The sequence below is a fragment of the Branchiostoma floridae genome, chromosome 18, assembly GCF_000003815.2.
Source record: "Branchiostoma floridae strain S238N-H82 chromosome 18, Bfl_VNyyK, whole genome shotgun sequence".
NCBI classification, from domain to species: domain Eukaryota; kingdom Metazoa; phylum Chordata; class Leptocardii; order Amphioxiformes; family Branchiostomatidae; genus Branchiostoma; species Branchiostoma floridae.
The window spans coordinates 2,251,968-2,278,835 of NC_049996.1; the positions used below are offsets into that span (position 1 = coordinate 2,251,968).

A 26,868-nucleotide genomic window follows, 5' to 3' on the forward strand; every position below is an offset into this window, starting at 1 on the left:
TGGGGGGGCGTCGCCCCCCCAGAAAATCAAGCTGAAACCTTGTGTATTTTTTTGATGATGGAAATTTCATTAAATCAAACTAGTCTAAAGGGAAAATTTACGCCTGAAAACGCAAGAAATGACGTTTCAGAGAGTCCCGATTTCAAAATTTCGCCAGTGTTCCCTTGTGACGGCTCGCGTCTTTGGCCATGACGGCGCAGGACAATATGTTGCGGGAGCGTCGCTCTTAAAAACCTTTTTAACTAATAGAAATTTTACTATCGTACTATACTTGGTTTACAAGCAGTATGTGGGCCTCAAATGCAGGAAATGACGTTTTAGGCGGTCAAGATTTCAAAATTTTGTCCGGACCTCCCTAGCGATGACTTGTGCCTCCGGCGCTCACAACGACATGGTGAAAATTTGTTGAGGCGTGGGTCATTGCCCTCAAACATCTCTTTCATTCACAAAAATGACATTAGATTTAGCATAGTCCCTCAGCAAAATTTGTCCCCCAAAATACAGAAAATGGCGTTTCAGAGGGTACAGATTTTGAAATTTTCCCAGACCAACCTTGCGACAGCTTGCACCTTCGACACTCGGAATCGTGAATATATTTTGGGGGCATCGCCCTCGCTAAAACCATGTGTCTTTCTAACAGAATTGTCATCAAATTTAGCTTAGTCTGGCAGCAAAATATGCGCGTCAAAACGTAGGAAATGGCGTTTTAGAGGGTCAAGATTTCAAATTTTCCCGGGGGAACATGCCCCCGGACCCCCCTAGGATGGTCGCGCCTCCGGCGCGACTGGTAGCGCCTTCGACGCTACATGTGCTGTACAATTCTGTCAGTAAAAGTTCGCCCCCCCCCCCCCCCCAAACGAAATTTGGTGCCGCCGCCTTTGGTTTTCACCCACCACGACATAAAAACAGAATGCATCCTGCAATATTTGAAATTGTCGAGTAGATATGTCTTACCTGTCAGAAAACGGACGACGGTCTTGGGGACACGTACGGTGTGTAGCGTTGGTTCGCTTCTGAGCCTGAATTTGGTCTAAACGCCCCATACGTTAGTGTACCCGTACCTGTCTATCCAGTTTGTACCAGTGCTATCACGCATATTGTTGACATCACGTCTTTGTATCCCTTCAAGGGTGGGGCTACAGACAGACAAAGCATTTAACTACTTCACGTGAGGTCATATGGTACAAATTATTCTCTCCATAGCGCTGTAACAAATCCGCATTATCAAACCTGCATTGTCACATATTTTCCCCATTCCAAAGCCGAAATCACCAGCATATACTACAATAAATTTTATACAATCGTAAAAGCTGGTATGCCATAAATGTGTTGTTGTCGGCAAGTTATATTTTTGTGACTACATTTTGTATGCTTAACACATTTTTGTGTGGACGTGTATTGGCTTCACCACTAGAATTGTTTCTATTGTTGTACAGAGCACTCTTGCCAAGTTCCATGCTTTTACCACATTTTGCACAATTTTTGCACCGATCGCCTAGACTACTGTGATCCTAAAAATGGTGATTAAAAAGTGATCTTGAACCTGAGTTTAGCTCACCGAAGAGCTATTTTTCACCTGTCTTGACCGAGAAAACAGATGCTATGTACAATATTTACAGGTTCATTGTAGTGTACGGTGGAAATCCCCCTGGCTATTTTTGACAATGTACAACGAACCACAGCTTTACTCCCCATCCTAAGAACTTCAACCATTTCCGGTAGCGTGCATGTCGGATGAGCGACACAGCCGGGTTCAAACTCACTAGTACAGTGGACAATAAAGGTCTTGATTCAATTCAAACTGATATAAGGGTGGTGACAGCCAAAATAACGCACGCAATGTATACTTGGGGGAGGGGGGCATCTTCAGGGTAAACATTGCGTGATGCTCCAGAATTAGTAAGTTGTTTCTTGACAGGCAAGCTGTAGGGTTGTTAAAGGTGGGGTCACACATGCGTATATATTCAAGTCCGTTTGAGGTGCGTATGAAGCTCTTAGTCTCTACCAGGCTCCACAGGTCGCGGAGAAAATAGTACAAATTGGACAAATACAGATAACGTTACATAACATGCCAGATGAGTTAGCTGGCCGAGAAGTATGGTTAGCGACCCAGCTAACTCGTCTGACATGTTACCTGTTTACGTCTGTCCAGTTTATTTTTCCAACGACCTGTGGAGCCTGGTGGAGGTAAATACTCCCATGCGCGCCTCATACGGACTTAGATATATACGCAGGTGTGCCCCCACCTTTAGGTTGGTTCACACGTGCGTACAAGTCCGTATGAGGTGCGTATGGAAGTTTTAGCCCCGACCAGGCTCCACAGTCCGTTTGGAAAATTAAATTTCTTGTAGAAATTGAACAAATATAGCCAGACAACATGCGAAGTAAGCTGGTTTCAAACCACACTCGTGGAGTCGTGTGTGACGCAACTGGTAGAGTGTTCGGCTCGGAATCTAGAGGTCCCGAGTTCGATACTCGCCGTTCCCCCCGACGTTGTGCCCTTGGGAAGGCACTTAACACGACCTTCCTCACTTCACCCAGGTCTATAAATGAGTACCTGACTTCGGTCGGGAAGGTAAAAGAGAAGACTTCCTTTACCTTCTGTCTGTATAGTGTATGTGGCACTGTTAAATAACTTGACTTGACTGCAGTGCCACATTGTTCTCGTCTGTCCAAAAACCAAATATAAAAAAAAACGGACTTGAATATCATGCGCACGTATGAACGGCTTAATAATTCACACTTCAATTACTCTAGTCTAGTCTGCACGATGACTTTGCTGCGACATCCCTGCGACTACACTGCGACCTCCATGCGACTACGCTGCGGCTTCGCTGCGACTGAGCGAATTGTCACCGTCAACTGAACTGGAAAGACCAGGTGAAAGCTGTCATGGTTAGACTGAAGCGATCACTATTTATGATGAAACACGTCAGCCCCGTTATCACAACATCAGCACACCACACCTTGTATACAACACCATCTTTCTACCACACATAAGGCCACACTGACTTAATGTTCTGGATAACATCCTCTGGGGGTCCAAAAGTAATGTGCGAGGGGGAAATAAAAGAAAAATGAATGAAAAAAAATGCTGCTAAAACACAGGACTAAACATCCAGTCCATTCTTTCCCAGGCTTCGTTAATGCCTTATGTTCACCTCCAGTAAGACTGTAAGAGACAATCGTCGCCATTTTCATAATGTTTTTATTGGCATTCGTGTTTTAAGAGGGAACAAGGGCACTGTGGCCCCATACCCTGACTATGTGCCCCCTTACCCTGGAGAGCAGAGCCTCTGGCAACCATAAAATTCCAATCTCCAAGCAGATCGTACGGTAGCATAAGATAGTATCAAAGGCTGGCAGAGGAGTGAAGCCGGCCTAAGATTGTGTATGCGATCGGAGGATCTGCCTCCAGTCGTCAAGAAAAAAAAAACTATTAAAATCCAATTGTTACCTATCCGATAGCGAAATACACTATCTCATACTACCGTAGCATCTGCTTAGAGATTTTAAAATCCTAAGTGACAAGGGATGCTATTTGGTTAACGGTAGTTCACCTTTATCCGTAGGGTAACCTTTATCCGTTCTTTTTAAGAACAATGTAATTAGGAACATCAAGTCGACTGATGATGGTTTCAAACTGCAATATTTTGAAAATAGTACAATTTCAAACTACTGTCTATCGACATGATATCTCTGGATACCCTGTTTAGCAACACAACGGATATAGGTTACCCCGCGGATAAAGGTGAACTAACATTATATGTGGCCACTGTTTTAATTTTGTGCGCGCTGATGTCATCCACAAAACTAAGTCAATGTGGCCCAACACACATGTATGCCTGCACAGCATGGGACACTGCTTCAGAACAATCTAGGTTTGATAATGTCGATTTGTTACAGCGTATTGAGTGTATAATTTGAACTATATGACCTCACGTAAAATAGTTCATGCTTTGTCTGCAAGCAAGCACTTGGCACAACGCAACAGACGTTGTCTGTGACAACAGCCTATATTTCCTATGAAGAATTTCAAATTATGATTCACATTTTACTCATTTGATGTAAAATATTAGTATTTGATGATAAATGAAAAAGCAGTGAACAGCAAAATACTGTCACATGTTTACGGATTTGAAGGTCATAACGGAATTGAAGGTCGGCACTAAATGAGGTTAACGGCCTTGGAGTAACTCCTTCTATAGTCTTTACCGGACCCAATACGTCGCAGTACGTTAATAGTACGTTAGGTAAGGAAAGATACGTGGCTGGGTTGGAATGATATAAGACAACACATGAATGTTCTAGATGCTGGTGATTTCGTCTTTGGAATGGAGAAAATATGGGAGAATGCAGGTTTGATAAAGTCAATTCAATGTCCTGACATGACATACGCCCATATAGTCTACGCGGTTCATTAACTCATTGACAACAACGTGCGTGACAAAAACTGGATAGACGGGTACGGATACTGCTTATATACGGGTAATTTAAACCAAAGTCGGGCTCAGAATCGGATCAACTCTACTCTGTGCATTGTCTGGAAAATCTTCGTCCATTGCCTCACAGATGAGACATAAGTATACCCTACAAATGCTAGACCTTGGGGGATATCTTCTCTTTTATGCCCTGAAACTCTGAAAGCCACGATATTATCTTCGCCAATCGACAATGTCTTAGGTTGCTGGAAATAGAAGAAATTGGCCAAGTAGACGGATAAGATGTGAGAAGATTTAGCTGGGCATAGATTATATTTGGGTGGGTTTGCAAGCTATAATCAAGGGGGTTGAAATAAGAAGGCTTTTTATTTTAATACCATTTTAACCTTTGGGTATAGACCAAACATCCTGTCGTTACACAAGACCATAATCGTGATACTAAACAGAGCCCCTGGATCGTTTGTTATCTCTATACACCTTTATAATTTCATGCACTACTTGTACACTGTCTCTTGAACTGTGTAGTTTTTCGATGTTTTCGCCGTTGTATTCCGACAACGCCCCCTTTTCTGTCTTTAGACAATAATACTGTGGCACTGAACCAGCCTGATTTGGTCATACCACGGTTGCTTGAGACAGTTCTGCAAGCTTCCTCAGCTCACTTTCAATTTTCTCTCTCTTCTTTTTTCTGCCATGCTGTGTTCTGTGTCAATATACTACTTCCATAATGGCGTCCAACTTTTTCACTGTCCCTTCCCAAATAGTGACATCTACGGCCGTATATTTGTACACTTTTGGCGACGAACTTCACTAACAAGGCAATAGAAAAAAATGAGGGAACGTATCAAAATCGTGATTTGGGGATACTAAAGAGAGACCTTGGCCACTTAATATATCCTGTTTGGTATACCTAAGCACCCATATATGCCCTACTTGTTCACTGTCAAAATGTGTTACTTTAGGACACATTTTGACTGACAACACCCCATTTTCCGTCATTCAAAAATAATCAGTTCTGTGTCACTGAATCAACCTTATTTGTCCATTTGCCTGACACAGTTTTGCAAACTTCATAAGCTCACCTTCATCTCGTCTTGTGATTTTTTTTTGCAACTTACGGCATATATTTAACGATAGTTCACCTTTATCCGTGGGGTAACCTTACTCTGTTGTCTTTAAAAACAGCACATTTAGGAGTATTAAGTCTGCGGACAGTGGTTTCAAATTTGCAATATTTTCAAAATGTTCCCATTTGAACCCACAGTCCGTCGACTTTATATCACTACTACTGATACGTTTTTGTGTGCAAACAACGAATATAGGTTACCCTCGGATAAAGGTGAACCAGCGTTAATCACTTTGCAGCTGCTTTATACGATTTACAGGACGGCCGGAAGCGTTTTATAATTTGGAAACGGACGAAAATTGATGCGCCCACGGATGTCATCCATATAATCAAATAAACATAGCCTATTACGGAAAACAAAACAGTTATGGGAAAAAAGGCAAGCAATTTTTTTTTAAATCTTTGGAACAATGATATCTAAAAAGCCTGGTTTTGTAGGACAGTGATGTATTTAATGCCAGACAATTGGATATTGTTGGCAAACGTTAATGATGAATTACTCGCAAATTCTTGCCCAAATGCTAATTGCCGGTAACATAAAAGGACAGACAAATAACGTAGAACAATATAGCATGTGTCTACTCTAGATAATTATCGGGTTCGACTTCCTTTCTTAGACAGTGGAGGACAAAGGAATCAACTTTTTTGCCGTACTTTGTGGTGCCTTTGATGCGGAGATCGTAACGTTAACAACTAATGAAAAAACAAACATAATGACCCAATCTTTATTTTGAAGAAAAAAAATTACCAGGGCCACATTCCTTAACATCAAAGAAATAGCCGAAATTGTAACTTAAAGATAGAAAGAAGAAGATAGAAAGAAATGATACGGCCGGTAAAACACTCTTATACAGGTCTTGTACGATGGTCTCCACCATAGCAACTGTGTTCAACACACATGGGTCAAAAGCGTCGCCTAACGGCGAAAAATATCATTACAGGCACACCTGTTGCCCGCCGCTGCAAAAACAACTTAGACCACTAGGAGTCCTCATTGACACGTGCAGATAATCTAGTAGATAACTGGCGTATACCGCGACATCGTATTTTCGTAGATCGTGCATTAGGGTCGACGTCAAAGATTACAACGTGACGTGAAAAGAGAATTGATTGAATCACTGACATGCGCCAATACCAACAGGACGATACAGTGTTGAACAGAAGCAGGATAATCTGGGCACATTTTTTTGTGACCCTCTCACGTAAGCAGGCCTGGTGCTTGTTTCATGAGTTAACAACCATAATAACTTTGATACCATAGGAAAGGGAATCACACAAGTATATTATGATACATTGAAAATGCTGCAGAGACACCAAAAATATGATCTACCAAAGTTAATATTCCAAACGTTTTTAAAAGTCTGTGGTGAACTTAAATAACAGAAAAAAACAAGGTAAGTAGTCAAGTTTTCATCTTTCCATGGCATGATTTATCCAATAAATCGCTTCCTTTGATTTTATACCACTGTTCTGATCACGTGACTGCAAATAAGCCCTTTGATTGGTTTATCAGCAGTATGTGCCCCTGGAATGTTTTTTTTTAAAGGTCTGCAATAGCAAAATCCTATATTATTTTTCTTGGGTCTAATTTTTTTTCCAAATCAGAAAAAAATGGGTTGGGAAATCCGAGAACCAACAAATTAAATTGGTGTGGCCTTCTATGTCCTCGTGTGTGAAGCTCAATACTGAAGACGTATTGTGTGCGTGTGTCTGTGTCCAACTCCGATCCGGGTCTCTCCTTGTAGAATCGCCGATTCTCCTAGGAGAGATCCCGATCGCAGTCTGTTTCCAATAGCTTAGCATCATTTGAGTTTGGATCGGAGTTGGCCCTAGGAGAGACCCCGATCGCAATCTATACTAGTAGAATCGTCGATTCTCCTAGGAGAGACCCCGATCGGAGTAGGCCCTAGGACCAGCTCCGATCGAGATCTCTCTTAGGAGAATCGACGATTCTACTGGAATAACTAGATCGACATCTCTCCTGTGACATATACATACACACACACACACACACACACACACCAGATCGACATCTCTCCTGTGACACACACACACACACACACACACACCGGATCGACATCTCTCCTGTGACATATACATACACACACACACACACACACACACACACACACACACTGGATCGACATCTCTCCTGTGACACACACACACACACACACACACACACACACACACACCGGATCGACATCTCTCCTGTGACATATACATACACACACACACACACTCACACACACACACACACACACCGGATCGACATCTCTCCTGTGACACACACACACACACACACACACACACACACACACCGGATCGACATCTCTCCTGTGACATATACATACACACACACACACACTCACACACACACACACACACACCGGATCGACATCTCTCCTGTGACATATACATACACACACACACACACACTGGATCGACATCTCTCCTGTGACACACACACACACACACACACACACACACACACATACACAGAGAGAGAGAGAGAGAGAGACAATCACAGATACACACACACAAACACAAACAAGCCAGATACAGATACAAGTCACCATTACTCAAAGCACTGCTTTATTTTTGGCTGATGATGCGATACAAAAATAGGTGAAACTTGGCACTACGGCTGCGGGGTATTCCTTTCCATGCAGCCAAGAATCAAAGCATGTACATTTATCAGTACCACAGGACATATTCAATATTTCAATACCACAAAAAAACATAAATGATACATTCATGTTTTGATGTAAAAATCTCCAAATAAGTGTGCTGTTTTTTTCATCCAAACAATGCAGACAAAGAAAAAGGTCTTGAAATTTGCTTGTGCAAAAGCAACTATGGCACTCAGATCTGCAGAGAATTGACAAAGTATTCAAAGATCATTAATTTAAATAATGATATCAATTACACACATGTTCAAAACAGCATTCAAGACAAACTGACAAATACAATTCTTGGTAGGAACTTGATTGACATGATCATAATAAACTTATTACTTTCTCAATAGTTAATAATCTACCAAGACCATGCAGTCAAACTTGTCCAAGAAGACCACTACAGGGACCATTAAAATCTGGTATATGTAGACAGGTGACAGCTTTTGTCAATGCAAATTGGAATCACCAAAAAACATAGGTGGTCCTTATGTAGAGTTGATCACATGTAAAGGTTTGACTGTATATCAATGACCAGGTGGTCCTTATGTAAAGGTGTTAACTTGTACAGGTTTGATTGTATATCAATGGCCATGTGGTCTTTATGTACAGGTTTGACTGTATACATTCATGTGTATCAATGGCCATGTGGTCCTTATGCAGAGGTGTTCACTTGTACAGATTTGACTGTATATCAAAGACCAGGAAAAACAATAGTTCCATTCCATAAAGGTGATATTTTAAGTACATAGAACAACAGTTCTACTAACTTAATGATAGATAGCAATTATGGCTTCATTACCAAACACTTATTGGACAAACTTTCACTGGCCATATCTTCCGGAGATTTGCGCATATCTCATATGTACATGTAGGCACACCAAGACATTTCAAATATAGTTATAACAATTACAATCAATCTGGTTAACACATTATGTACATTTAAGAGACTGAGTGCTACAAGTAAATGTGGCTTTGATCAAACAGTATATTCTCTATAAATTCTCTGATCCAATCAGGACTGTCTCCAACTTTAAATTTCTAGATTACATTTGAAAGGCATCAACCACTATAATAAAAGTTGCACATAGCAAGAAAAAATGCAAAATTTGGTTCAATTGGAATTTGGAAGCCCATGTTATTTTTTTCCGTTTGTCAATCTGCAATTTTAGGGTTACAAAACATGTTTTTATGTCATTAAATCTTTTTTGGAAACAAATTTTTTCTGTCTCTGTAAAACAAGATTTTTAGTCAAGGGACAGATAGATGCAGGGTTGTAGCCAGCACCTGTCCTTCAGTCCTTTGAAGGAATTTTGCAGCTGGGGACTGAAAAAAGTTTCCCCCATTCCATCCCCTGGGACAGACAAAAATCGATAAGTAAAGATATAAAAAAACTGAAACCCATGTGTTCTTCTTCACCAAAACTGAATAAAACAGCTTAGTCTACAAGCAAAATTTGCACCTCAAAATGCAGGAAATAGTGTTTCAGAGGGTCTTGATTTAAAAATTTTCTGGGACCCAGACCCCCTAGAAATGACGCGCAACGTCACGCCATGCCTTCAGTGCTCAACAGGATTCCCATTCAAAATCAAGGGGACTGAAAATGATTTCAGGCTGGCTACAACCCTGGATAGATGGGTTCTGGAGACAGTCCTAGTCAAAGTGTACAACATTCATTACATTTCTTCTTCATTACACATATAGCAGCATTCCAGCCAAGTGCACATCACTGGTAATTTCCTTCTCTTCTGGATTAAACATTTTTCTGTATAATTGTATAAACATCAAAGTTACAGTTCTACATACAAAAGCACAGAATAGACCATCTGTCCATCACAATTAGCAGTTCAACCAATGAGAGGCTGGCAGGTACTGGATCGACCAATTAGAAAGTGGCTACATCACATATTTGCATATTTGTTTTTGACAGAGGTGGGTAGGGCTATGGTATGGGTCTTTTTGTTATTTCCACATTGCAATCGTGTTCTTAATTTGTAATAATCAATTTTGGTGTCCAGAGTTCTATCTAAGGTCTTTAGCCCCCCCCCCCTTTCTGTCCTTAATGAGCATAAAATAAACCACTGCAAATGAGTTTTGCGATTTACAGAAGCTGGTAAAAGTTTGGTGGAGTTTTTCATATGATAAAAGTGTTAGTAATACTAACAATACATGTACTTCCCTGGTGGACTGAAAACCCAAAAAGTAGTTAGCTACTAAGAGTTCCAAACACCTAAGGATATGGCAGTATTTTACCCATTACATTATGTATTAAGTAGGGCTATGGAGCACCATACACTTAATATATGTGTATATCATATATTAATATGCATTGAACTACAAACCCCCTGAAATTGCTTCTTTTCTTCACTTTGGTTTTAATTTAGTATATGGCTCTTGTAGAGTACTGGATATACAAAATGTATAAAACTTTTTAAGCAATCTACTTCTTGATATATCTTGGAATGTCTAGTTTTTAAAGGCCTTCAAATCTATCATTTGGCATATTCTGTGGGTACTTGATACAAATACTACGAGACTGACCAAATTGTAGACGTTTTCCTTATTTATCTAAGGCAAAACTGACTTATGTACGGCCTAACTAAATCTTTTCTGGAGCTACTAGCTTTAACAATTCAATCAGTTACATTAAGTAACTCCTGTTTTCTAAAACGAACAACACTGCCCAGAAACCCGGAACATTACATTTTACACACAGTATTCTTCGAAATCCTGGCTCCTAGCTTCAGTCGCAAGAAACTTCTGTTTTCTAAAACCAGTAACAATGCTCAGAAACCCTGAGTGTTACATTTTACACACTGTCAGTTAATTCTTGAAAAACCTGTCTTTAATTTTCTTCAGTTTACTCGTTCTATATACTAACTATTGGCCACTGCAACATCAACATTTGTGCATATATGACACAATACTCATTGGTACATTTTCACTCCGATTGCACGATAAAAATATCTATTACATGTACATGGATATAATAATTCTATATAATGTCATTGTACTTTCAGTGCACCAAACAATTGGCTTCTCAAGCTTTTTCTCCTATATTTTTCCTTGCGTGAATGATGCACATTGTCATACATGGTAAAGTTGGATACTAATTCTAACTTCACATACTATTAGAAACTTTTCTTTTAAATTCTTTTCAAAATAAGATGGGCAGCATTGAATTGCTTTGGTGGGAAAAATGTACATTGTACAATCGTGTGTTGAATTTCATAAAACACATCTAAGCAAGGAGTTTGTTTTATCTAAGAATATCGTTCAGTTCTTAATTTCCTAATGAAATATTCAACTTTTTTTAGATACAAATGTACACATAGGCTGCTTTGAATTACTATGTGGAATTTCATTTACAAAATGCATTCTCAGAACACTTTTTCTTGCATATATTTAGATATATTCTTATTTCTCATGAGCAAAATTCAATTTCAAATTGATAAAACAATGCATCTCAAACTGTCTCAAACACAAATTAACTAAAGACTACTCTCAACCAATCACAAAGAAGCTGCAGTTGGTGTTCTTACATATGATTGGCTGGAACTAGAAAATCCAGGCTTGTGATTGGTTGTTCAGAATGACAGAACCAGGTTTGTAAACCTGCAGTTGGTGCTCTGGCATATATGATTGGCTGGAACTGGAAGATCCAGGCTTGTCATTGGTTCTTTAGAATGGCAGGTGTGTGTGACATGCAGTCAGTGTTCTTACATATGATTGGCTGGAAGGAGAAGATCAAGGCTTGTGATTGGTTGTTTAGAATGGAAGACGTGCAGTGTCATATGCATCCACATCTTCATCATCATCATCTCCATCACTCTCAGCATCCAGCTAGAAAAAAAAAGGGACAGAAATATTTTAATTGGTGTTACGTCAAATTTTTGTACTGGGTGCAGTTGATGCAATTGTTTCATGGCATCATTCTCAAAATGCTCAATGACCACTTTTTGGTGTCTGTGGTCCTCTACTTGTACTTACCATCTTGTTTCATAATCCATGATATAAAAAATAAATTTGATTTAAAATAAGTGGCTATGATATAAATACTCTGAAAAGAACTTTCACTGTTAGGTTTGAACGACAGGTTTTTCACCATGGCTTCCTGCAAGGATTATGGACTGAATGATATAAATTGTATGTCCAACCTGAAAAATGTTCAATGGAAATTTATCATAATTATATAGTGTAAACCACTTTTGATCATGAATTCTGCTGTTCAGATTTTAAAAACATTGGTTGTCTTTGGATGCTTAGGTATGTTGTGTGTTAAGAGTATGTTGTGTATCAACAGTAAAACTCACAGACACATGCATTGTCTCCCAAATGTCAACTAAACTTCACAACAATAGCAAGTAGGGCTGGGTATTGGTACAGCGTACCGGTACAAAACCGGTTTTTCTTATTGGACCGGTCCAGAAAAACCGGACCTGAAAAAATTAGGTAGACCGGATGTTGGACCGGTTAGAAAATTAAAGGATTATTTTATCAGGCATTCACACGTTTTGGCACTTGCAGGTGGAAGAAAATAACAAGAGTGAAGTAGAGTAGAAATTACAGTAATTTCTACCAAGTTTTACAGCCAATTGTACAGGTGCAGTTAGCGTTGTAGGATTACAAAACGCCAGTGTAAGTCTAGTACTCCACCGAACAGATTTCTTTGTAATGAAATTGACCATTGGTATGAGTCATAATGAATCGAGGTCCAGGTTCAGGTCCGGACCTGGACCTGATCCTCTGGACCTGAACTGGACCTGGACCTGAATTTTCTGTACCGGTACCCAGCCCTAATAGCAAGGCAAGCCATATGCGACATGACATACAATTATGACAACAGCAACAGATACTTCCTACACAGACTGCCAGCTTAAAACTACTTCAAGCAATAGCCAAATGCAAATCATTAGTATCAATCATAAAACTGCGCTTAATAAAAAAACAAAACATAATTCTATTAGAAATTGTTATAAAGGAAAGGGTTGAAAATGTACTTAAAGTTAGTAAAAACACTCAATGACACTACAACTGTTAATTGAGACCAGTCTTTGCTAACCTTTATACCAGGCTAGTTAGTTTCAAAATCAAACACTGCCTCTGGTCATATATAGGGCAGCAGCCATTGCTATATGTAGAGTTCTTTGATCATTCACAAACTCAACAGAAACCTATAAGCTTAGTGCGTAACAATTGTATTTGGGGAATTTTTTTGCTTGGAGATTTTGAGATGGTGCAATTGAAAACGAAAAATACAGGAATCAAAATACAGGAATCAAAATGTAAAACATGATTTGAGAATAAGTTAATGTTTATCCTGTATATTTTACGTATCATTATCACTCACATTTGCACCATTATTTTATTTCTCAAAAAACTTGCAAAATCTTCTAATTCTAATGTATTGTTTTTTGCAAATTGCAATTCTACGACTAAAGTCTACACCGACAAAGTACTACTTTCTGGCCATCAAACGGTTACTTTGGCAGCATACAACTAAATACTAGATGTTAGATTCTAAAAGACAAAAAAAGCTGTAAGTTAGAAGCACACTACCACAAAAACCAAACGCGTTAATGAAGCAAAAAGTACAAAACAAAGATTAGCGGTTAGACACTGCGAACACTGACAAGCACATCGTATACCTCATCATGCCATACTCTAATATTAGCGACTCCTGTCACGCATCAAAGTCATCATCTTCTCTATCTGGGTCCACTCTAGACGTGGGGTTGTCCAGCTAGATACGATTCAACATTAAACGTTAGTGTTCTACAGTGTATTCGGGCCTAGCAAAAAAATGTACCTTACAGGGTTCCTCCGATGCTTCCTGTTTGACAGCACTTATCAAATAAAACTACTGATAAATCTAGACCCTAAATACTACAAAATGTACTATATACTATTAGGGACATACATGAACACTTGCAGAGTAAGTACTACAGTGACTGTAAAAGTAACAGTAACTTATACAAATGTAAAGTATGTTAGAAGCCTGTTAATAGAAGTTATAATCAAGATGTTTTGAGCAGAAAAGACCTGCTGTGTTTATCAGACTGTTAAGTTCTATCTATTTTGAGATTAAAGGTAAGATTCAATAATTGAGGGATTCGGAAACTTCGGTAGAGGGCGCTGCACGTGTTTCGGAGGCTTGCACATCGCAGCAGTAAAAATTACTAAAATAACACGTCGAAAATATATTTGGTGGATTGTCTCCTGTATACATCGCTGCATAAGACCTTGGAGAGTAACTAGGACTGAAAACCCGGATCACTTTACGTCTCCAAAGCTGTTTTTGGCTCTCCATGACCGGCGACGTGTATGTGAGCTGCCCCCCTCCTCCATCAAGTGACGCGGCAGCACTCAGCACTCTCAACAGGAACCCGGGCCGGGCGAAAGGACTGGACTCCACAATGAAGGCCTGAATCCATTCCTGAATTATCCAACTACGGTTTGTGTGCTATATGTCGAGCCGAGGATGTTCTAAGTAGGTGACTTTTTATTGTCTTCTGTTTCGTCTTACATACACTGTCACTATGGAGGCGCTCCTAATCAAATTAGAAGAAATGAAGATTGAGAACTCTACTAACTTCTCCAAGTTAAACGACAAAATGGACTCTATGAAAGCTGACATTGAACGGATGGGTGACACTCTGAATTCGCACGACGAGAACTTTGTAGAGCACAGTCGCCTCATTGCGGAGCTTCAAGCTAGAATTGCTACACTAGAAGCGCGACAGCTGCACGCTGATCAGTATTCGCGCAAAAACTGCCTACGCATCTGGGGACTCCCGGGTAACTGTGAGAATAAAGATCTCCCGGAGAGTTTCTTGAAGTTCGCTACGTCAACTCTGAAAGTCAATGTTGCGGTTGCCGACATCGACAACATTCACTATCTAGGGAAAGGCACTGGCCGACATGTCATAATCAAGTTTGCTACCTTTCTGGCCAAAAGGAAAGTGTATGAGGCAAGGCGTGTGTTGAAAGGTGTCAAAAATGAAGCTGGCCAATTCATCTCAATTAGGCCAGATCTGTCTCCGGCTAGCAGAGCTTTATTAGCACAAGCCAGGCAGATGGTGTCTGATGGCAAAGACGGTAAGCCCTTTTCCTCTGTGTGGGTGACAATAGATGGGAAAATATGCGCAACTCAGGGTGATAAACGGCTACACCTGACCGGGCCGCGGGACCTTGATTACGGCGATGCAGACACCGCAGCTGAGGAGAATTCCACACAGCGCAGGAAGACCGCCGCGAAGCGCCTGGCATCTGCGTCACCTGTCGACCGACCGGATACGAAGCGCGTTAATCCGTTTGAACTGTTGGCTGTTGAGGAAACGTTGCCTAAAACTTGCATTGAGAACTAGAACTGCAGCTTTAGTTATGTTCAGACTGTTTTCCCTCTTTTCATTTGTCGTCAACAATTACAACGCTTGACTCTTGTAGTAGGTCTTTATTGACTTTCATAAATATGTCTTTATTGTACGTGACAAACTTGTATTCACGTCTTTATAATTCTATACAACTTATTATGATAAATAAAGCCCCAACATTGAATTTTCTTAGACTTGATTGATGTATTACTTGGTTATTTTTGTGTTTGAAAGATGTATGCTCCTTACAAGAATTTGTGTGGAACTTTGAATTTGAACTGCCTATAGGTTCACGTTCCTCACAATTTTCGTTGTTTTTACTTGTTTGTTTGATCTTCGTTTATCTATTAATTTTTCAATGGTTTATTTTTGTATTTGAAAGGGGTATAGTGACCCTCAACAAGAATTTTGTGTTGAGCTTTGAACTTGTGCCAGATATAGGTTCTTGATTCGCATAATTTTGTTTTCGTTTATTTAAACATCCTTCATTATTAAGTTTGCAACGGTTTATCGGCTTAAATGAAGTATAGTGAGTAATAAAACGGTTGGATTATCGGAATGACTGGCTCTGACTACGAAATGTCCCGTGACTCCTGTTGTGTATCTTTTGCTTTCATTCATGGCACGTTGTATCTCGTCTTTTTGTGTCCTAAGTTTGATGTAATCATATTGATATTTGTTCTGTCATTATCAATTATGAGAACCCCTTGTTATTTGATTATTTATGTAAACTGTAATCCATTTGTTTTCCGCTTCGCTTTCTGCGGTCGCCTTCCCTTAGTTCATATCTTTAATAGTCTCTTTATCTTCTTTTGGTTTCGATGGCGGTTCAGAAAGTAAGCATTTGTAGTTATAATGTTAACGGCTTAGGCGACCGTAGAAAGCGACATGAAATATTCGCTTGGTTAAAGGATAAACCTTATCAAATCTTTTGTTTACAAGAGACTCATTCAACGGTTAAACAAGAAGAATTTTGGCAGTCGGATTGGGGGGGCCCAGCTTTATTTAATCATGGCCTTAGTAATAGTAGAGGAGTTTTAATTCTATTTAAGAATAATATTTCATACACCATCCACCAGACTCTGAGTGATGACTCAGGGCGGTGGATGGTTTTAGACATAACTCTTGATTCAACTCGTTTTTGTCTGGCCAACATCTACGCCCCTAATACTGACGACCCCGATTTCTTCTTTAACCTTGAAACGACCATACATAACCATATTGCGTCTGATCTACATACCATTATTGTTGGAGATTTTAACACCACTTTGAATTCCGAACTTGACAGAGCTGGGCATCGGTCCTCTGTTTATCACCCGAATAGTCGTAATGCAATTAATTCTATATGCGCCAATTTAGATTTATTGGACATTTTCAGATATAATTACCCTTCAACGGTACGCTATACTTGGAGGCGCAGGCGCCAAGCCAGTAGAATAGATTACTTCTTAATTTCTTTTTCCTTAACTTCTTTTGTTGACAAAGTCGTTATAGAAGACAGCCTGAGATCTGACCACTCCCTCATCGGTTTATCTGTAATTACTTCCAAAATACCTCGGGGTCGGGGTTTTTGGAGAATGAATCAAGATTTCTTGAGTGATAAGACTTTCATAAAGGAAACCTCTGAATTCATCACCGAGTTTTTTCAGTTTAATGTGAATTCAGCTAATCCCCACGTTGTGTGGGAATCTTTTAAATGTTCTGTTCGTGGTCATATTATAAAATTTACTTCGTGGAAAAGAAAACAAACTAAGGACAGTGAACTAGCTCTTTCTTGTGAAATAGTCAACCTACAAAAAGACTTAGATACTTGTTTTAATATAGATACCTTTCATAGTTTAAATGATAAAAAACAGCAGCTAGAACTACTTTACCAGGCCAAAGCAAATAATATGATCCGGGGGAAGCGAGCCAAGTGGATGGAACAGGGGGAAAAATGCACAAAACTTTTTATGAACATGATCAGTAGAGGCAATTCTAGGAAAAACATGACTAAATTTGTTACGACAGAGGGATTAATTAAAACGGACCCACAGGAAATCCTAGTGGAACAAGTAAATTTCTTTTCGGCACTTTATTCTTTTAAAGAACCACCTATTTCCTTAGAATGTGATGCTTTTGAATCTTTCTTTCCTAATCCACCCCATGTATCTTTGTCTTTGGAACAACGTAAAAGTTGTGATGGTTTAATTACGGAAAGGGAACTGAGGGATTCAATAGAGTCATTTTCTTCGGGAAGAGCACCCGGATTAGACGGCCTACCTGTGGAATTTTACAAAGTCTTCTTTAATCTTGTAAAAAAACCGTTGTTGGATTCGTTTAATTACTCTTATCGGGTAGGTCATTTATCAAATACACAAAAAACCGGACTCATCTCTCTACTTCTTAAGCAAGACTCCACGGGGCAGGATAAAGACCCTTCTCAAATTAAAAACTGGCGCCCCTTGACATTGTTAAATTGTGATTCACGAATATTGTCCAAATGCATAGCCCTGCGTATGAAACAAATTATTCCACATTTAATATCTTCTGATCAGACGGGTTTCCTACAAGGGAGATGCATCAGTGACAGTATACGTCGAATATTAGAAATTATAGAATATTATGATCGTAATAGCTTACCTGGATTAATTTTCGTAGCAGACTTTGAAAAAGCATTTGATACCATTAGACTTGATTTTATTTTTAAAACCCTTGAATACTTTGGTTTTGGTGCGGGAGTTATCAACTGGATTAGAATTTTATATAAAGACATTTGTAGTATGGTTATAAATTATGGACATATTTCTCATTCTTTCCCCTTGTCCCGTGGAGTCCGCCAGGGTTGCCCTCTTTCTCCATATCTGTTTATTTTAGGAGTGGAAATTTTAGCTATTAAAATTAGAAATAATGTAGAAATTAAAGGACTAACGACTTATGGTGTAGTATCAAAAATTTCTCAGTATGCCGACGATTGTAATTTCCCCCTAGCCCCGAAGCTTGGCTCTCTCTACGCTTTAGTGACCGACTTGGAAAATTTTTCTTCGTTATCAGGTTTAACTCCGAATTTTGACAAGTGTATAATAAAACGTATTGGCTCTCTATGTGGTACAAATTTTTGCCTTCCCTGCCCCTTACCCGTTCAGTGGACTGATGGCCCCATAGATCTCCTGGGTATTCACATTCCAGTACTTTTATCCGACATTATTCGGATTAATTTTGATCGAAAATTAATGAAAATTGACAAATTATTATATCCTTGGAAAACAAAGATATTAACACTTATGGGTAAGATTACCTTGATTAATACTCTTATTGTAACACAATTCATTTTCTTACTCAGCTCTCTTTCGACCCCTCCACCGGACTTTTTTGACAAATATGAAAAGAAAATATTTGAATTTCTTTGGGGAGGTGGTCCTGAACGTATTAAAAGAAAAACTATTTATAGTGCATATGAACAAGGCGGTCTTAAACTGCGAAATCTGCGTGCCGTGGACCTAACATTAAAAGCCTCATGGGTACCCAAACTTCAACTTAACAAGGAATGGTTTTGTTCCAAATTTTTATTTATGTCCTGTCCGTTGTTTCGAACAAGTTTGTTTCCTTTTGCACAACTTACTTCATGTGACTTTGACAATCTTTTGGGTAAACCAGCACCCATTAGCTCCTTCTTCAAACAAGTTATACAGGCTTGGCTTCGTTTCCAGTTACGACCGCCTGAGGGGGTGGAGGAAATCAAGCAGCAAATTCTTTGTCTCAATTCTAAAATACGTATTGCCGGGAAACCCTTTTTCTCTTCATCTTTTGACACAGCGGGGGTAAGATTTTTGAATGATATTTTAGATTCTGAAAACAAATTGCTTTCTTATACAAACTTCTCGCTAAAATTTGGTAATACCTGTCCGGAATTTCAATATATTCAATTAACTTCAGCGATTCCAGTTTATTGGAAATCGTCTTTAAAACATCCATCTCCAGAGTTACGTGTTTGTATGCCCATTTGTAGGGACAGAACTTGGTGTCAGAAGAAGAAGATTAACAAATATTTGTATATCTTTTTTATGAAAGAAACCAATTTGTGTGAACCCTCATATAAAATACAACTTTCCTGGGAAGAATATTTTGATATACCCATACCTTGGAAACAAGTGTACTGCCTACCCTACAAGCTCTCTATAGATACCCACACCAGAATGTTTCAGTATAAATTGCTTTTTAAATTTTTAACTGTTAATAAAACATTGTTCACTTGGAAATTAATAAACTCTCCTAGGTGTAGCCTTTGCAATGAAGAAGAAGAGACGGTCATTCACCTGTTTTGGGACTGTAGAGTTGTTGCTAATTTCTGGTCCAAGGTGGATGAGTGGTTCTTCAATCTTACAAATATTCATTTGCATATTAATGTTTTCAATGTCATCTTTGGTGATTTAAGTGACCGTTGCCCAGCTCTGTCAAATCTTATTATCCTCTTAGCTAAGATTTATATTTTCAAGTATCGACAACAGAAATTAGAATTATCTAGTTTTATTTCATTTGTGTCTTATGTCCATAAATTAGAATGCATCATTGCAAAAAGATTAGACAAAATGCCTAAACACATCGGGAAGTGGGGTAAATTATATGTTGTATTGATTTAAGTTTCCTTTAGCCATTGTTTAATTTATTTTCCGGGGTCCTCATAATTTCTCATTAATTTTTATGGTTCTTATTGTCTACTGGTTTTATGTATCAGTTTTGTTGTCACGCATGTGCGTCACGAATTTTGTTTGTTGTGCCATGATTTTGTTCTCCTTATTTTGAAATGAATAAAAAGAAAGAACTTAAAAAAAAAAAAAAAAAATAATTGAGGCTAGATGAACTGTTGAAGATGTTACATAGTATGCAATATACATACCACTACTACTACTAATAGTACAGCTACTACTACACTGCTACTGTATATAATAAAAGTCTTTTAAAACTGTTTGTTATAAGTATAAACAGAATGGAGAGAAGGTGTGATATAATCTGTTGAGACAACAGATGTGTTATAAGAAAAGAAGAGATCTTAAAGAGAAATGTTACAGCAATACTTCTGACTTTTACTTTTGCTGGCTCAGAGTTGTTTTGAGCAGCAATTTAATGTACCAGTATCTAAATAAGCAACTGTAATGAGAAGTTAATAAATTAGACCTAATAAGTTAAAATCAAGTATGAATGGTATCTACCCTACGGAAGATAGTATGAACCAAGATCTACTCAGTTAGTAGAAGTTGCAAGCATACATTCAATAGGTAGAGGTTACCATGACATTAGAATACCTGATTATACATGCACTGGTATCACCTACATTTGTACATGTAATGTATGATGACACCAATGCAGTACAGACTGCATGATTCTAAAATTCCCTATCATGCAATGTACACAATGACATACATGTACTATAGGCTAAAGTTAATACAATGTATGCATATAATAGAAAACATCTGTATAATAGATGTCTATACCAGACACCAGAGGTGTGGAATAGAATAGTCTATGTTGAAATGGCGAACTTACAGCTTTGATGATCTGTAAAAGGTTATAGGTTAAGGGTCAAAGGTTTCGATTACCATGGTGTACTCAATGTAAAATGCTCATATCAAGTAAGACTTGTCTTGTCTGCTTTGTTGTATTCATAAGAAATTAAGATTGGTGCTTTAACAAATCAAAAGGTTAAAGGTTGAAGTTCAAAATGTTGTGCTATGAATAAAAATTGATTGCTTGAAAAGTTAAAGGTCAAAGTTGAAAGGTGAACTTACTGCCTCCATCTCTGTCTCAGTGTAGAACTTCTTCATGACATGGTTCCTGAAGGGGATGAGCAGGATCAGCAGGAAGGGGAAGGCCAGGGCGGCCTGGGTGGACTTCACGATCCACAGGAGGGTGATGAACACCAGCTGGATCACTGTGAAGATGTGGATCTTTCTTGTTTTTACCTGGATAAGGATTACAGAAGAATAGAACAATCAATAAACATCATAGTAGCCTGGGTGGACTTCACGATCCACAGGAGGGTGATGAACACCAGCTGGATCACTGTGAAGATGTCACAGTGGATCTTTCTTGTTTTTACCTGGATAAGGATTACAGAAGAATAGAACAATCAATAAACATCATAGCAGCCTGGGTGGACTTCACAATCCACAGGAGGGTGATGAACACCAGCTGGATCACTGTGAAGATGTGGATCTTTCTTGTTTTTACCTGGATAAGGATTACAGAAGAATAGAACAATCAATAAACATCATAGCAGCCTGGGTGGACTTCACGATCCACAGGAGGGTGATGAACACTAGCTGGATCACTGTGAAGATGTGGATCTTCCTCGTTTTCACCTGAAGTAAAGAATGGATAAATGTTAGTTAGAATGGGAGGGTCATAGCAGCCTGGGTGGACTTCACGATCCACAGGAGGGTGATGAACACCAGCTGGATCACTGTGAAGATGTGGATCTTTCTTGTTTTCACCTGAAGTAAAGAATGGATAAATGTTAGAATGAGAGGGTCATAGCAGCCTGGGTGGACTTCACGATCCACAGGAGGGTGATGAACACCAGCTGGATCACTGTGAAGATGTGGATCTTTCTTGTTGGGTCCCCATATAAACCTGTGTTTTTACCTGGATAAGGATTACAGAAGAATAGAACAATCAATAAACATCATAGCAGCCTGGGTGGACTTCACGATCCACACGAGGGTGATGAACACTAGCTGGATCACTGTGAAGATGTGGATCTTCCTCGTTTTCACCTGAAGTAAAGAATGAATAAACGTTAGAATGAGAGGGTCATAGCAGCCTGGGTGGACTTCACGATCCACAGGAGGGTGATAAACACCAGCTGGATCACTGTGAAGATGTGGATCTTCCTCGTTTTTACCTACAAAAATTGTAGAGTAAAGTTAGGAATAAACGTTAGAACCACTTCACAATCCACACACTCAGTAACACAATAAAAACTAACTGGATCACTGTGAAGATGTGAATCTTCCTCGTTTTCACCTGGAGTAAAGAATGGATAAACGTTAGAATGAGAGGGTCATAGTAGCCTGGGTGGACTTCACAATCCACAGGAGTATGATGAACACCAACTGGATCACTGTGAAGATGTGGATCTTCCTCGTTTTTACCTGGATTAGTGAATAAATGAAAGAATAAAGTTACATATTAAGAATGGATGAGTCATATAGCAGCCTGCATTAGCCTGGGTACCATTCGGAAAGTAGTTTGCTCAGGAATTTATTATAGCGCTTGAACCAATTCCTTAATTCGCTCATGTGTAGGAGCCAATCAGCACCCTCATCCAAAATTTGGGCAATTCCAGGCGTTGGAGATGTTCCCACATGGAATAGCAAAGAAGCAACTGTAACCGTTAGTTTGTATAATAAATGTTGGAGCATTCAATTAATATTTAGAATTGGTACCCAGGCTAACACTGTAATGGTACGAGAGGATTTCGAAGTAAAATAACGGAGACTGTCGATAACAGCGCTGTCAAGAGAGCATCTGTTGATCGTTATTTTTGTATAATGGGTACCTCTGATTTTGTGTGGCAGTATGTCCAAATGCACCAACAACAGCATCCACTCCCTTCCATACACACATGAACTAAAGGCATAACTCGTTACCTACCTTTCTGACATAGCGTACACTGCTGGGGTGGTGTTTAGGAGGCATGAACATGAGGCCGATCCTCTCGAAGATCTGTGTATATAACTAGTTACCTACCTTTCTGACATAACGCACACTGCTGGGATGGTGTTTAGGAGGCATGAACATGAGGCCGATCCTCTCGAAGATCTGTGTATATAACTAGTTACCTACCTTTCTGACATAGCGTACACTGCTGGGGTGGTGTTTAGGAGGCATGAACATGAGGCCGATCCTCTCGAAGATCTGTGTATATAACTAGTTACCTACCTTTCTGACATAGCGTACACTGCTGGGGTGGTGTTTAGGAGGCATGAACATGAGGCCGATCCTCTCGAATATCTGTGTAGCAGCGAGGGACGTGATCCCCAGGTACAGAAACACTCCGAACAGCACGGCTAGCGGGATTCTCCGCAGGACAGGCTGGAGTGTCATGGTTATTCCTGTAGAGGGTGGCAAGGATATCTTGTGGTTAGGATTGACGATTGTACTACGCCCTTGCAAACCTTGGACTTATGAACGACTTACTATGGACCATAGTCCTCTTTTCACCCACAGTAAGTCCAATGGTCTGAAAATGGACTTACTCAGGGAGGACTGAAGATGGACTTACTGCCTTAATTGGTGTATAGGCCTTACTCTGGATAATAGTCCACCAAAACTCACACCAACAGTTCTCAAACATGGCAAAATGGGGTGGACTTACTGTGGGAGTAACTTCCCCTCTGACACAAGTAAGTCCACCTTCAGTCTACATCATCCTCTTGTACATTTTTGTAGGTCCACGATTTAGGGTTCGAATCCCAAAAAAATGGCATCAAAAATCCACAAGATGCTGCAAGTTGTTGCCAAATTCAGGGTACATACTTTATCTTAGGATATTGCATGGATAGATGGGAAAGGTACCTCAAGTAGAGTAAGGTGGTGCTACATTTCTAGGAAGGATGTACAACATTTCTAGGAAGGATGTGCAATGTACAACATTTTTCTAACCTGGCTCTAAGTGATGACTAATCAATTTTGTAATTTACAGCCTGCAATTTCCAAATTTGTAGAGAGAATGCAAGCATGTAGCACTTAGCTCTACAAATTTAAGCAAGGACATGAATGTATGGAAGTTCTTGATCTATGCAAAATAACTGTGAAAAAGAGAGCAATACACCATAAATTTGAATTTACTCAGTTCAACACATGTTGAAGATTGGTTAGTACAATGTATATTTGAATTTTTCCATTTCATGTCCTGCATTTTTTTTCTGTGCTTTGTCACAAATCAGGGGTGCTTTAATTGGGATGAAAACTTTAATTGAGAAAATACGGTGGGTTATAAAAAATAAATGTAAATGTGACTTGCAATTGACTTACCCATCATAATATGCACCAGAAGATTGGTCAGTCTCTGTTCTTTCACTGACAGCAGTTTGGGTTTCTCTCCGGGCGCGTGAGTCTTACTGTACACTGTCAGGCTCTCGAAGTGCGACACGGACCTAACGGTCGCCGCACACATCCACGGGAGTCCGAAGAACCCGCTGATCGCCACGGTACCACAGATCAACAACAGGTCCAGGTGGTAACCAGATCCCTTCTTAAGGTTGTTTTCTTTCTTGTTGATTATCATCCTGCAGATAAAAGAGTAGTAATACAAGACAAGTTTGGACTGTTGAAGTTTAAAAAAAAAATCATTTGCTTGCACAGAAGTACACAAAGCATTTTACTGGCCTGAAATTGTTTATATTTCTATGGCTTTTTACATGAATCAAGGATATTCTGAGTTATTCATTTTTCAAATAAATTACTTTAAAGCATGTACATTGTAACTGGACCATTGCCGAGACCTGTACATGCCTGAGTGCACTTTTTTTAGGCTTTGATGTCTTTAAATACCAAATTTTTTGGGCCACTGGAAATAACCAACTTATTTTATACAACCCTATATGGCAAGTGAATTTTTCAAAATTTGTCTAACGGTTCACCTTCACCCTTTTCCATGGTACATTTACATGTGCCAGGTGTGTAAACACTGCACTCATTGTAAAATGCCCCCCCCCCTTGAGAAAGTCAGATGTTTGCTCCTATAAATCTTTCCAAGATAAGTTCTTGTAGGACCAATCTGTAAGATTTTATATGTTTATAGCCTCTGATTTAGATCATTAGATTAAAGTTTGTCAAAAACAACTCCATCTGTTCAAACTTAATAGGGCCTTCAAACGGAAATCGAATTAGCAGGAATCAAGCCGAACCAGCCGGAATGAATTATTTGCAAACTTCGTATCACAGTCGGGGCCATTCGGGTGGGAATTCCAAATGGGCCTTAAATCCCCTTCACACGAGAAGGAATGAGCCAGAATGCCGTCAGAATGAAAATTCTTGTCTATTCCTGTGAATTCGTAGTGCATTCTAGATATTCTTACGGCATTCGAGATATTCTTTCGGCCACATTCTGACAGGATTCGAGGTGGCTTGCCGTTTCGGTTCTCCATCAAATGAGATAAGAATGTTTCGAATAATGTTGGAATGCCGTAGAATGCGGTCAGACTGCAGTTAGAATAGTTAGAATACACTAAGAAGCCACTACGAATGCCATTCGCTATTTCTCCACTTCGAATGCACCTCGACAGTTTTTAACATGTCAAAAACTTTCGAGCCAGCCAAAAGAATGGGGACGAATATCTCGAATGCAGTAAGAATGTTTAAAATACAGTACGAATTGCGAGGAATTGCCACGAATAGAAAAAAAATTCATTCGGACGGCATTCCGGCTCATTCGTGCTCTCGTGTGAAGGGGGCTTAAACATGTGCATACGGGCATAAGATTGGTAGGATTTCTGATGATGAGCCAAACACCTCGCATTTTTGCCACACGACCTCACGTACAATGTACATACATTTTAAGTGACACTTGCTAAAAGGCAGACTTACTCTGTGATTTGTATCTCTATGAAGAGCAGAATGTAGACAAGGAATGCAGGGATGACGGCAGCAAAGATGGCCCACACCTGGATAGTCTTGTCCTTCCCCATGGGGTTAATGATCCAGCCTCTAAGCTTAGGGTCTGTGGGGGTGAAGCCATCAGGGACCTCCAGTTTCTGAAAAAACAACAACAAAAAAAACGTTGGTTTTTGTGGTTTTCACAACACAGCAAATACATGTATTTGTTATACAGTGTACTTGTGTATGTGTTTGTAATGTATTAACTAAATGTAGAGTCTACTGTACAAATATGTTTCAACTGTGAACTTTAAACACTGTGAAAACCTTCTTCCATAAAACCTTGTTTCCCCAACTACCACCATATTAAGTCCTACATGTAGTGGAAAGAAATGAATCACATTCATTGATAAAAGACCTTGCAACAAAATGCAGCACAAAAACTACTGTGTTACTGACAATAGAATCAACAAAAACTGGCAATCATAACAGAACAAGGTTTAACCTGTGTATAGACGTCCTGGAAAAAGAAGTCGATGCAGACCATCACAACAATAGAAATCAGTAGACCAAAGTCTCCCAATCCTCTTCTGGCCTGTAGAAACAAAGTTCAAATGATTTGATAAGTAAAACATTCAAGTCAATTAAACATAATACAATCATGTGACTGCAAC

At 39.3% G+C, this 26,868-nt stretch overlaps 2 protein-coding genes across 13 annotated transcripts in view; both read right to left on the minus strand.

Moving 5' to 3' along the window:
• LOC118406078 overlaps window positions 1-1,072 on the minus strand; it is a gene marked incomplete at its 3' end in the record, with an annotated part of 12,013 nt that extends 10,941 nt beyond the window's left edge. The window contains 1 exon segment of the mRNA XM_035805939.1: window positions 955-1,072.
• Window positions 1,073-11,667: 10,595 nt separating this feature from the next.
• LOC118405237 (anion exchange protein 2-like) overlaps window positions 11,668-26,868 on the minus strand; it is a 52,872-nt gene continuing 37,671 nt past the window's right edge. For 8 of the 12 annotated variants that reach the window (XM_035804629.1, XM_035804623.1, XM_035804630.1 and 5 more), the window contains 6 exons: window positions 26,700-26,789; window positions 26,186-26,352; window positions 24,632-24,885; window positions 23,537-23,709; window positions 21,382-21,555; window positions 11,668-12,086 (listed from right to left, as the gene is read on the minus strand). In XM_035804629.1, coding sequence (XP_035660522.1) covers window positions 12,012-12,086; window positions 21,382-21,555; window positions 23,537-23,709; window positions 24,632-24,885; window positions 26,186-26,352; window positions 26,700-26,789 — 933 coding nt within the window. In that variant the 3' untranslated portion in view covers window positions 11,668-12,011. Of the gene's footprint in view, window positions 12,087-13,891; window positions 13,987-21,381; window positions 21,556-21,689; window positions 21,824-22,243; window positions 22,369-23,536; window positions 23,710-24,631; window positions 24,886-26,185; window positions 26,353-26,699; window positions 26,790-26,868 lie in introns of those variants that run through there. The other 4 variants (XM_035804621.1, XM_035804620.1, XM_035804627.1 and 1 more) reach the window with 4 other exon arrangements.